The 14424-nt window shown below is 37.6% G+C and overlaps 1 protein-coding gene across 6 annotated transcripts in view; it reads left to right on the plus strand.

The window, feature by feature from the left end:
• Positions 1 to 14424, plus strand: part of LOC106584624 (pleckstrin homology domain-containing family A member 7) — a 187065-nt gene that overhangs the window by 148130 nt on the left and 24511 nt on the right. For 5 of the 6 annotated variants that reach the window (XM_045706211.2, XM_045706212.2, XM_045706214.2 and 2 more), the window contains 3 exons: positions 455 to 667; positions 2199 to 2252; positions 14075 to 14140. In XM_045706211.2, coding sequence (XP_045562167.2) covers positions 455 to 667; positions 2199 to 2252; positions 14075 to 14140 — 333 coding nt within the window. The remainder of the gene's footprint in view (positions 1 to 454; positions 668 to 2198; positions 2253 to 14074; positions 14141 to 14424) is intronic. The other variant, XM_045706215.2, reaches the window with a different exon arrangement.

The following is a 14424-nucleotide window of genomic DNA, read 5'->3' on the forward strand; positions in this document are numbered from 1 at the left end:
ATGCAAGTGACCACAGTTATTGTCATTTTTGCCAACAATTATTTGAGCTTATAATTTATTATAATGCATACAAAATACCTAATGAATGCAACACAGCGTTACCCTCTTCATGTAAAAATGTGAAACTGCTATTGGGTAAACTAGATCTACTTGAAAGGGAAGTTGAATTCCCACCCCTCCTACACTGAATGTATGAAAGCTATTCTTTTTTGGGGGGGTTCACGGTTACTGTCGATAATTGTCGATTACACTATTATTCGGAGATTGTGCCAACCCTAAATGTAATTATCATAGAACGTTTGGTGCTAACAGGACCGAGCAGCTGAACCTACCTGTATTCTATACAGCTCTGAGTATCTTGGCTAACTGTTGGGCAGTCTATCTGCGTTGGGATATTAACTCCCCCATTCCCTCCCTCTGACCCCCGTGGAACACACTACTATTACACACGCAGCCGGAGGAACTCACCCTCCTGCTCATTCAGCTCCGGAGGCATCAGGCAAAGATGGCCTCCGCGCGCCACCACACAGTAACCCAGATGCAGCACTTCAACTACAGCCCCTCTGGCCCTCACCTCCGCACCACCAACAACAACCCCCTCTTCTCCTCCGGCCCTTCTTCTCTGGGGTCGTTACTAGGCCCCATGGGCTGCGGCAGCAGCAGCCAGGTGGGGGCCCCCAGTACACCTGGCCTTCTTTACCCCACTGATGTGAGCTCAACCTGGGCGCATGGCTGTTTGTGTGGCCTGGCTGGCTGCCACCCCCTAGCCACCCATAGTGTCTTTCTATAAGGCAATGGCAACATGTTGTGGTTTTTGTACTCCCAGCTAGGCTGTCATGTAGCTGTGTACTGTGTGTTAGCATGTTGTGCTAGTTAGCTTTCATACTGTCATCCCGGTCTGGTTGGCTTTAGGTGCAGTTAAAACATTTTTATCTGCCTGGGCTTTGATGTCTTTCGCAATTTCTGTTGTGTTTTTGAAGTGTGTGGCTGAGATGTTGCTAGGAGCCGCATTTGGGCTTGTGATGTTGGAGCTGCTGCTTGTAGCATACTTCCATTTCTTATTTGCACGTCTTAGTCTCAGGTGGCATAACATAGAGGAGCTCATGGATGAATTGTGTGCGTGCGTGCGCGCGTGCGTGCTTTGGATGACATAAGGGTTTTGTTTGACTTTTTCGCAATTGAATGTTTTACTCATCTTATAACAAGCCTCACAGTTGACGATTATCCAATAGCCTATTCTTGAAAATAAGCTTACAATCATCTCACCCTTAATTCATAATCCATTATGAATGATTATAGAAGAACGTACAAATCATTATTATGCATTCTATAACCCATTATGGTAGATTTGATGTTAATGAGTAGCGCTATATACACTGAGTGTACAAAACATTAGGAACATCTTCCCGTTTTGTCCTCAGAACAGACTCAGTTCGATGGGGCATGGGCTCTACAAGGTGTCTCAAGCATTTCACAGGGATGCTGCCCCTGTTGACTCCAATGCTTCCTACAGTTGTGTCACGTTGGCTGGATGTCCTTTTGGTGGTGGACCATTCTTGATACACACGGGAAACTGTTGAGCGTGAAAAACCCAGCAGTGTTGCGGTTCTTTAGACACCTACTACCGTACCATGTTCAAATGCGCTTAAATCTTTTGTCTTGCCAACTCACCCACTGAATGGCACACACACATTATTTACATTTACATTTTAGTCATTTGGCAGACGCTCTTATCCAGAGCGACTTACAGTAGTGAATGCATACATTTCATGCATTTTTTTAAATTATTTTTAATTATATATATATATTTTTTGTACTGGCCCCCCGTGGGAATCGAACCCACAACCCTGGCGTTGCACACACCATGCTCTACCAACTGAGCCACAGGAAAGACATTATCCATGTCTTCATCTACACTGATTGAAGTGGATTTAACAAGTGACATCAATAAGGGATCATATCGTTCACCTCGATTCACCTGGTCAGTCTGTCAAGGAAAGAGCAAGTGTTCCTAATGTTTTGTACACTCAGTGTAAATCCAATGTATTATTATCAATGATTCATTAGAGCAACTATTATGGACTATACAGTTAGATCTCTAATATGGAAGTGTATAGCTGTCATCATTCTGTACACTTCTATACTGGAATGCCATAAAGCTTTGCTTGACACTTCTTTCTCTCCACTCCACCCTGAAGGTTGACGATACTTACATGCAACTGAAGAAGGACCTGGAGTATCTAGACTTGAAGGTGGGAACTGGCGATGGAGAGTCGCTCTCCTCCTGTTGTTCCCTTTTTTCTCCTCCTCTTCCCTCTCTCCTCCTCTTCCCTCTTTCTCAACCTTTTCCCTCTCTTTCTCCTCTTCTTCCCTCTCTTTCTCCTCCTCTTCCCTCTTTCTCAACCTTTTCCCTCTCTTTCTCCTCTTCTTCCCTCTCTTTCTCCTCTTCTTCCCTCTCTTTCTCCTCTTCTTCCCTCTCTTTCTCCTCTTCTTCCCTCTCTTTCTCCTCTTCTTCCCTCTCTTTCTCCTCTTCTTCCCTCTCTTTCTCCTCTTCTTCCCTCTCTTTCTCCTCTTCTTCCCTCTCTTTCTCCTCTTCTTCCCTCTCTTTCTCCTCTTCTTCCCTCTCTTTCTCCTCTTCTTCCCTCTCTTTCTCCTCTTCTTCCCTCTCTTTCTCCTCTTCTTCCCTCTCTTTCTCCTCTTCTTCCCTCTCTTTCTCCTCTTCTTCCCTCTCTTTCTCCTCTTCTTCCCTCTCTTTCTCCTCTTCTTCCCTCTCTTTCTCCTCTTCTTCCCTCTCTTTCTCCTCTTCTTCCCTCTTTCTCCTCTTCTTCCCTCTCTTTCTCCTCTTCTTCCCTCTCTTTCTCCTCTTCTGTGTGTTCCCCCTTACCTGTAGGCCTAACACCTGGCCAAAGTTCTCTAACACACTCACCTTGCTTTCTCACGGTGTAGGATGAAGTTGCCCCGAGACCCTAATCTTGGGTCAGTTTAGCATTTTCTCCATTAAATGGCAAATTTTAGGATTGGGGTAGGGGATGCTGATCCTAGATCTTTACCTAGGGGAAACGTCATCCCGGAGTGGATGACGAACACCCTGAAGCTGGGAATGACACGGCATAAATGTGGATGAACCGGGTCGTGTTCATTAGGGAACACTACAGAAAGAAAAAAAATATATGAAAAAGAAGTCCCATCTTAAATATTGTATCAATTATTTCAGACTTTTTCTTGTTCTTTGCAATGCTATTTTTCATACACCGATTAAGCTAGAAACGCCATTCAAACTTTAAAACGTGTAGTGTGCTTATTTACAACATTTTGATAACTATTTTAAGCTTTTTGTCCTCTTGAAAAACCTTGTCCACTTTAATGGGATATCTTCAACAAATGTGCCATTTATTAAAACTCTCAGACTTCCAACATTTTCTCTCAACTCTGAAAGGTTGACCACTTAAATTAGACAATCTTAGAGCGTATGAAGTCGTAGTCTACTTCTCTGTTTTACAAATCAGCAATCAGAAGATACAGCTGCTTTATATTTTAGTAATCTAGCTCTGTCTTTTTATTAAACCTTTGTTTCCTCATCTCTCAGAATATAAACATTTTTAACCCTTTCCATTTTTTTGTGTTTCATTTCTCTGCGCACATGCCTCTGATGGGAAGAAGCATCTTGTATGGGTGTGGGCACACACCAATCAGAGTGCTGAATTTGCCATCATGTTGAAAGAGCCTGCATGCTGGCCGCCACTAAGTCATTACCTAAGAACTATAGATGTATTATGTAAATCAAGTTTTAACTGCATAGGAACATGTCATGGGATGCATTGTTAACATTGTTGTCGGTGGCCGAGTCTTCACAAATTAAGGAGTGTGACTTCGTCACAAGCTCGACAAACTGCTCTGGCTTGCCAGTTCCTACTCCGGTTTCAACCACATGGAATGCAGCCTAGCAGATACTGTTGTGGGAATCTACATCTTCGTTATAAAACCTTTGTTTCCTCATATCTCTCAGAACATTCAAGTATTTGATGACTAAACAGAACATTGTGGGCTCTGGTCTTGTGCTAGGACCTCAGATCCGATGCAGCTTCAATTATGGGTCCTAGCACCGAACCTAGCACATCTATACTAAATAGTATGTTGAAAATCGTATGTAGTATGATTAGTACACAGTATGTTGTTTTAGTAATCAGTAGGTGAAGACAGATTTCAGAAAACAACCTCTGCATACAGTTTCTGAAGGAATAGTCATGGCGTTCCAAGATGACCGCTCCACCAAGGTCTATAATGTAATTTCCCATTTGTCAAATTTTATGAAGAACCCAACAATAACTGGCATTACTATTAGGCCTACTACTACTGTTAATACTACTACTGTTACTACTACTACTACTACTACTACTGTTAATACTACTACTGTTACTACTACTACTACTACTGTTACTACTACTACTACTACTACTGTTACTACTACTACTGTTACTACTACTACTGTTACTACTACTACTATTACTACTACTACTACTGTTACTACTACTGTTACTACTACTACTACTACTGTTACTGTTACTACTACTACTGTTACTACTACTACTGTTACTGTTGCTACTACTACTGTTACTTCTACTACTTTTACTACTGTTACTGTTGCTACTACTACTGTTACTACTACTGTTACTACTACTACTGTTACTACTACTACTGTTACTACTACTACTGTTAGTACTACTACTACTGTTACTGTTACTACTACTACTGTTACTACTACTACTGTTACTGTTACTACTACTACTGTTACTGTTGCTACTACTACTGTTACTTCTACTACTTTTACTACTGTTACTGTTACTACTACTACTACTGTTACTACTACTGTTACTACTACTACTGTTACTACTACTACTGTTACTGACTACTACTGTTACTACTACTGTTACTACTACTACTGTTACTACTACTACTGTTACTACTGCTACTGTTACTGCTGTTACTACTGTTACTTCTACTACTTTTACTACTGTTACTGTTGCTACTACTACTGTTACTACTACTACTGTTACTACTACTACTGTTACTACTACTACTGTTACTACTGTTACTACTAATACTGTTACTAATGTTATTACTACTATAATAATAATACTGCTACTACTACTAGTACTGTTACTACTAGTACTACTAGTACTGTTACTACTACTACTAGTACTGTTACTAGTACTACTACTACTACTGTTACTAATGTTATTACTACTATAATAATAATACTGCTGCTAATATTAAGACTGTTACTGCTACTATGCTACTATCACTACAGTTACTACAACTAATAGTGCTACTGCTGCTGCTACTACTAATAATATTTTTACTACTACTACTAATACTGTTACTACTACTGTTACTGCTACTACTACTAATAGTACTACTACTAATAGTACTACTACTACTGCTGCTACTACTAATAATAGTTTTACTAGTACTACTAATACTTTTAGTACTAGTACTACTGTTACTACTACTGTTACTACTGTTACTACTTTTACTACTGTTACTACTACTACTGTTACTACTACTACTGTTACTGTTGCTACTACTACTGTTACTTCTACTACTTTTACTACTGTTACTGTTGCTACTACTACTGTTACTACTACTGTTACTACTACTACTGTTACTACTACTACTGTTACTACTGTTACTACTAATACTGTTACTAATGTTATTACTACTATAATAATAATACTGCTACTACTACTAGTACTGTTACTACTAGTACTACTAGTACTGTTACTACTACTACTAGTACTGTTACTAGTACTACTACTACTACTGTTACTAATGTTATTACTACTATAATAATAATACTGCTGCTAATATTAAGACTGTTACTGCTACTATGCTACTATCACTACAGTTACTACAACTAATAGTGCTACTGCTGCTGCTACTACTAATAATATTTTTACTACTACTACTAATACTGTTACTACTACTGTTACTGCTACTACTACTAATAGTACTACTACTAATAGTACTACTACTACTGCTGCTACTACTAATAATAGTTTTACTAGTACTACTAATACTTTTAGTACTAGTACTACTGTTACTACTACTGTTACTACTGTTACTACTACTACTACTGTTACTACTTTTACTACTGTTACTACTAATACTTTTAGTACTACTACTACTGTTACTGTTACTACTACTACTGTTATTACTGTTACTACTGCTACTGTTGCTGTTACTACTAGTACTTTTGCTACTACTACTAGTACTTTTGCTACTACTACTAGTACTGTTAATACTAGTACTGTTAATACTACTGTTAATACTACTACTGTTACTACTACTACTACTACTACTACTGTTACTGTTACTACTACTACTGTTACTGTTGCTACTACTACTGTTACTTCTACTACTTTTACTACTGTTACTGTTGCTTCTACTACTTTTACTACTGTTACTGTTGCTACTACTACTGTTACTACTACTGTTACTACTACTACTACTGTTACTACTACTACTGTTACTACTACTACTGTTACTACTACTACTGTTACTACTGTTACTACTACTACTGTTACTGTTGCTACTACTACTGTTACTTCTACTACTTTTACTACTGTTACTGTTGCTACTACTACTGTTACTACTACTACTACTACTACTGTTACTACTACTACTGTTACTACTACTACTGTTACTACTACTACTGTTACTACTGTTACTTCTACTACTTTTACTACTGTTACTGTTGCTACTACTACTGTTACTACTACTACTACTACTGTTACTACTACTACTGTTACTACTGTTACTACTACTACTAATACTGTTACTAATGTTATTACTACTATAATAATAATACTGCTACTACTACTAGTACTGTTACTACTACTACTACTAGTACTGTTACTACTACTCCTACTACTACTAGTACTAGTACTGTTACTAATGTTATCACTACTATAATAATAATACTGCTGCTAATATTAAGACTGTTACTGCTACTTTGCTACTATCACTACAGTTACTACAACTAATAGTGCTACTGCTGCTGCTACTACTACTAATATTTTTACTACTAATACTGTTACTACTACTGTTACTACTGTTACTACTACTACTGTTACTACTGTTACTACTACTACTGTTACTGTTGCTACTACTACTGTTACTTCTACTACTTTTACTACTGTTACTGTTGCTACTACTACTGTTACTACTACTACTACTACTGTTACTACTACTACTGTTACTACTACTACTGTTACTACTGTTACTACTACTACTGTTACTTCTACTACTTTTACTACTGTTACTGTTGCTACTACTACTGTTACTACTACTACTACTACTGTTACTACTACTACTGTTACTACTGTTACTACTACTACTAATATTGTTACTAATGTTATTACTACTATAATAATAATACTGCTACTACTACTAGTACTGTTACTACTAGTACTACTAGTACTGTTACTACTAGTACTGTTACTACTACTACTGTTACTACTACTACTACTACTAGTACTGTTACTAGTACTACTACTACTACTGTTACTAATGTTATTACTACTATAATAATAATACTGCTGCTAATATTAAGACTGTTACTGCTACTATGCTACTATCACTACAGTTACTACAACTAATAGTGCTACTGCTGCTGCTACTACTAATAATATTTTTACTACTACTACTAATACTGTTACTACTACTGTTACTGCTACTACTACTAATAGTACTACTACTAATAGTACTACTACTACTGCTGCTACTACTAATAATAATTTTACTAGTACTACTAATACTTTTAGTACTAGTACTACTGTTACTACTACTGTTACTACTGTTACTACTACTACTACTGTTACTACTTTTACTACTGTTACTACTAATACTTTTAGTACTACTACTACTGTTACTGTTACTACTACTACTGTTATTACTGTTACTACTGCTACTGTTGCTGTTACTACTAGTACTTTTGCTACTACTACTAGTACTTTTGCTACTACTACTAGTACTGTTAATACTAGTACTGTTAATACTACTGTTAATACTACTACTGTTACTACTACTACTACTACTACTACTGTTACTGTTACTACTACTACTGTTACTGTTGCTACTACTACTGTTACTTCTACTACTTTTACTACTGTTACTGTTGCTTCTACTACTGTTACTACTGTTACTGTTGCTACTACTACTGTTACTACTACTGTTACTACTACTACTGTTACTACTACTACTGTTACTACTGTTACTACTGTTACTACTACTACTGTTACTGTTGCTACTACTACTGTTACTTCTACTACTTTTACTACTGTTACTGTTGCTACTACTACTGTTACTACTACTACTACTACTACTGTTACTACTACTACTGTTACTACTACTACTGTTACTACTACTACTGTTACTACTGTTACTACTGTTACTACTACTACTGTTACTGTTGCTACTACTACTGTTACTTCTACTACTTTTACTACTGTTACTGTTGCTACTACTACTGTTACTACTACTACTACTACTACTACTGTTACTACTACTACTGTTACTACTACTACTGTTACTACTGTTACTACTACTACTGTTACTTCTACTACTTTTACTACTGTTACTGTTGCTACTACTACTGTTACTACTACTACTACTACTGTTACTACTACTACTGTTACTACTGTTACTACTACTACTAATACTGTTACTAATGTTATTACTACTATAATAATAATACTGCTACTACTACTAGTACTGTTACTACTACTACTACTAGTACTGTTACTACTACTAGTACTGTTACTACTACTACTACTAGTACTGTTACTACTACTCCTACTAGTACTAGTACTGTTACTAATGTTATCACTACTATAATAATAATACTGCTGCTAATATTAAGACTGTTACTGCTACTTTGCTACTATCACTACAGTTACTACAACTAATAGTGCTACTGCTGCTGCTACTACTACTGATATTTTTACTACTAATACTGTTACTACTACTGTTACTGCTACTACTACTAATAGTACTACTACTAATAGTACTACTACTACTGCTGCTACTACTAATAATAATTTTACTAGTACTACTAATACTTTTAGTACTAGTACTACTGTTACTACTACTGTTACTACTGTTACTACTACTGTTACTACTACTACTACTGTTACTACTTTTACTACTGTTACTACTAATACTTTTAGTACTACTACTACTGTTACTGTTACTACTACTACTGTTATTACTGTTACTACTGCTACTGTTGCTGTTACTACTAGTACTTTTGCTACTACTACTAGTACTTTTGCTACTACTACTAGTACTGTTACTACTACTAGTACTGTTACTAGTACTACTAGTACTGTTACTGGTACTACTACTACTACTGTTACTAATGTTATTACTACTATAATAATAATAATACTGCTGCTAATATTAAGACTGTTACTGCTACTATGCTACTATCACTACTGTTACTACAACTAATAGTGCTACTGCTGCTGCTACTACTACTATTTTTACTACTACTACTAATACTGTTACTACTACTGTTACTACTACTACTAATAGTACTACTACTAATAGTACTACTACTACTGCTGCTACTACTAATAATAATTTTACTAGTACTACTAATACTTTTAGTACTAGTACTACTGTTACTACTACTACTACTACTGTTACTACTACTACTACTACTACTACTACTGTTGCTACTACTACTAGTACTGTTACTACTTTTACTACTGTTACTACTAATACTTTTAGTACTACTACTACTGTTACTGTTACTACACTGTTACTACTACTGTTATTACTGTTACTACTACTACTACTGTTATTACTACTACTACTACTACTACTGTTACTAATGTTATTACTGCTATTATAATAATAATAATAATAATATTAAGACTGTTACTGCTACTGTTGCTACTACTACTAGTACTGTTACTACTAGTACTGTTAATAATGTTATTACTACTATAATAATAATACTGCTGCTAATATTAAGACTGTTACTGCTACTATCACTAGTGTTACTACAACTAATAGTGCTGCTGCTGCTACTACTACTAATAATTTTACTACTACTACTAATACTGTTACTACTACTGTTACTACTACTACTAATAGTACTACTACTACTGCTGCTGCTACGACTACTAATAATTTTACTAGTACTACTAATACTTTTAATACTAGTAGTACTACTACTACTACTGTTACTACTACTACTACTACTACTGTTACTACTACTGTTGCTACTACTAGTACTGTTACTACTACTACTGTTACTACTTTTACTACTGTTACTACTAATACTTTTAGTACTACTGTTACTGTTACTACACTGTTACTACTACTGTTATTACTGTTACTACTACTACTACTACTACTGTTACTAATGTTATTACTGCTATAATAATAATAATACTGCTGCTTGTATTAAGACTGTTACTGCTAATACCCTACTATCACTACTGTTGTTACTACCACTACTACTACTACTACTACTACTACTACTACTACTACTACTACTACTAATACTGTTACTGCTACTACTAATACTACTTCTCCTTCTACTCCTTTTTAATAATTGCAACACAAAACAATAATGTCCCTCTTTCAGTAAGTTTTCTTCAGTTTAGAGCCTAATGAACACGGCCCTGGTGTCTTGGGTGTCGATAATACAACCTTTCTATCAAACCAAAGGACAAATGGTTGAGTTGCTGGATGTGGTCCCGTGTGGCTCAGTGTGGTCCCGTGTGGCTCAGTTAGTAGAGCATGGTGTTTGCAACGCCAGGGTTGTGTGTTCGATTCCCACGGGGGACCAGTACGGGGGAAAAAATGTATGAAATGTATGTATTCACTACTGTAAGTCGCTCTGGATAAGAGCGTCTGCTAAAATGACTAAAATGTCAAATGTAAAAAACATTTTTTTATGAAAAACGATGTGGTGTTACCAACTAGAGGTCGACCGATTATGATTTTTCAGCGCCAATACCGATTATTGGAGGACCCAAAAAAAGCCGATGCCGATTAATCAGACAATTTTTTTTAACATTACATTTTTTTTATTTGTAATAATGACAATTACAACAATACTGAATGAACACTTATTTTAACTTAATATAATACATCAATAAAATCAATTTAGCCTCAAATAAATAATGAAACATGTTCAATTTGGTTTAAATAATGCAAAAACAAAGTGTTGGAGAAGAAAGTAAAAGTGCAATATGTGCCATGTAAGAAAGCTAACGTTTAAGTGCCTTGCTCAGAACATGGGAACATATGAAAGCTGGTGGTTCCTTTTAACATGAGTCTTCAATATTCCCAGGTAAGAAGTTTTAGGTTGTAGTTATGATAGGAATTATAGGACTATTTCTCTCTATACGATTTGTATTTCATATACCTTTGACTATTGGATGTTCTTATAGGCACTTTAGTATTGCCAGTGTAACAGTATAGCTTCCGTCCCTCTCCTCGCATCTACCTGGGCTCGAACCAGGAACACATCGACAACAGCCACCCTCGAAGCAGCGTTACCATGTAGAGAAAGGGGAACAACTACACTAAGTCTCAGAGCGAGTGACGTTTGAAACGCTATTAGCGCGCACCTGCTAACTAGCTAGCCATTTCACATCAGTTACACCAGCAAAATCTCTCACATCAGTTACACCAGCAATCAATGCATTACGAAGAGCTGCTGGCAAAACGCATGAAAGTGCTGTTTGAATGAATGCTTACGAGCCTACCACCGCTCAGTCAGACTGCTCTATCAAATCATAGACTTAATTATAATATAAACACACAAAATACGAGCCTTAGGTCATTAATATGGTCGAATCCAGAAACTATCATCTCGAAAACAAAACGTTTTTTCTTTCGGTGAAATACGGAACCGGTCCGTATTTTATCTAACGGGTGGCATCCCTAAGTCTAAATATTCCTGTTACATTGCACAACCTTCAATGGTATGTCATAATTACATACAATTCTGGCAAATTAGTTCGCAACGAGCCAGGCAATGAACGCAAGAGCAGTGACACAATTTCATGTTAGCAGGCAATATTAACTAAATATACAGGTTTCAAAATATATACTTGTGTATTGATTTTAAAGAAAGGCATTGATGTTTATGGTTAGGTACATTGGTGCAAGGACAGTGCTTTTTTCACAAATGCGCTTGTTAAATCATCACCCGTTTGTCGAAGTAGGCTGTGATTCGATGAGAAATTAACAGGCACCGCATCGATTATATGCAACGCAGGACACGTTAGATAAACTAGTAATATCATCAACCATGTTAATTAGTGATTATGTTAAGATTGATAGTTTTTTATAAGATAAGTTTAATGCTAGCTAGCAACTTACCTTGGCTTCTTGCTGCCCTCGCGTAACAGGTAGTCAGCCTGCCATGCAGGCTCCTTGTGGAGTGCAATGTAAGGCAGGTGGTTAGAGCGTTAGACTAGTAACCAGAGGTTGCAAAAAATAATCCCCGAATCCCCCCTGAACAAGGCAGTTAACCGCCGTTCCTAGGCCGTCATTGAAAATAAGAATGTGTTCTTAACTGACTTGCCTAGTTAAATAAAGGTGTATAAAAAAATATATATATCGGAAAATCGGTGGCCAAAAATACTGATTACCGTTTGTTATGAAAACTTGAAATTGGCCCTAATTAATCGGCCATTCCGATTAATTGGTCGACCTCTATTACCAACCAAGCCTTACTATGTGACCCGGGTCACAGCACCATTGTACCAGAGAGTACATTATATTCTTCCCTGCCCAGGGCACCAATTTCTGCACAACAACCCACCATTCAAATACAACCATCTTAACCAATAGAGTCTGTCAATCTGTGAACTACAGTTGGCTTTAAATCACAGAGAAGGTGAAAGTCACTGATGTAGTCCAACCAACATGCTACGGGTGGGTTTCACAACCACTAGACGACCATAATGCTGACTCCATACTGTTGTAAATATGACGTAACAGTTGGTATATAAACTGATGTATTCAATTGAATGGTCAAATTGATATCTTGCTCATAGCGAACGGCAGCCATTTTGTAACAGTGGCTCTCTATCTCCTATTTGATGCAGATCAAAAGTTTAGAGCCGTTGATCCTCATGGCTCACAGTGTGCTACTGCACTGCACTGCCGGGCCTCTCGGGCCACTATGGAACGTAAGCACTGTGGACACACGTGTGTGTGTGTGTGTGTGTGTGTGTGTGTGTGTGTGTGTGTGTGTGTGTGTGTGTGTGTGTGTGTGTGTGTGTGTGCGTGCGCATCTGTGTTTGTGTGTGGCGTCTGTGTGTATAGCAATGTGTAAATGTGTGTGCGCTCGAGCGCAAGATTGTGTGATTGAGTGTATGAGCGTGTGTGTATACATTTTTATGAGAGAGACCATCCCATCGCTTAACAATGTGTGTCTATGTCCATGGCTGTGTGTGGGCACTGGCTTGGCATTGACCCCTCTGTAACCCCTGACCCGTGACTCCTCAGCAACGTGATTGGTGGTTCTGGGATGGCTCTGCAGTGCATGTGCTGTGGTTGCTGTGGTTGGTTCGGTGGTTGAAAAGCTAGCTGCTTGCACCATCGTGTTGGTCTCCTTCATGTATTCCCACTACAGCAAAACACAGCATGGTTACCAACATCCCAGTTGGGTCAGAATATACTCTAGGAATTCAATAAAATGGTTGTACAAATCCATATATTTCCAGTGCTCAGAGTTTTCTAAGGAATAAGCTGTGTCTCATTCTTTTTTTCAATTATTGTTTTGTTGTCCATCTTATTGCTATACAGGGCCATGAAAAGCTATGATGATATGGTCATCACGATTAGTGTTCATGGAAAAAGCTTCTTTATCTCTCTGTGTCACATTGTACACCTGTCAGTGGCTCTTTTCCTACTCTAAGTCATGGTACATTCACTCTGACGGTCTCCTCGTTGTGCTTTCAGGGGAACCGTTCAGTGTCCTCAACAGCCAATAAACACAGAGCAACACTATTTGAAAATGTATTTGTTTTCTGGTTCCAAGGTGGTTGGAAGTCAGACGTTGAAAGAAGCGACGAAACCTGTCAAAATAGCTGAGAGTGACGTCGATGTAAGTATGAGCAGTTTTCCACGTTACACTCACACACTCTCTCTCTCTCTCTCTCTCTCTCTCTCTCTCTCTCTCTCTCTCTCCCTCTCGCAACCCTCAATAACATTTTCCACTGTTCTCGCAAAAGGACATTGAGTTTTAGCTTTAGGGACATAGTTTGTTTTAGCTGAGATGAGGAGACACTGACTACCATAGACCCTTAGAGAGAGAAGTCTACAGTAGATGAGAAGGGACTACCATAGACACTTAGAGAGAGCAGTCTAGATGAGATGAGGAGGGACTAC

This window comes from Salmo salar, chromosome 23, assembly GCF_965601325.2.
Source record: "Salmo salar chromosome 23, fSalSal1, whole genome shotgun sequence".
NCBI classification, from domain to species: Eukaryota; Metazoa; Chordata; class Actinopteri; order Salmoniformes; family Salmonidae; genus Salmo; species Salmo salar.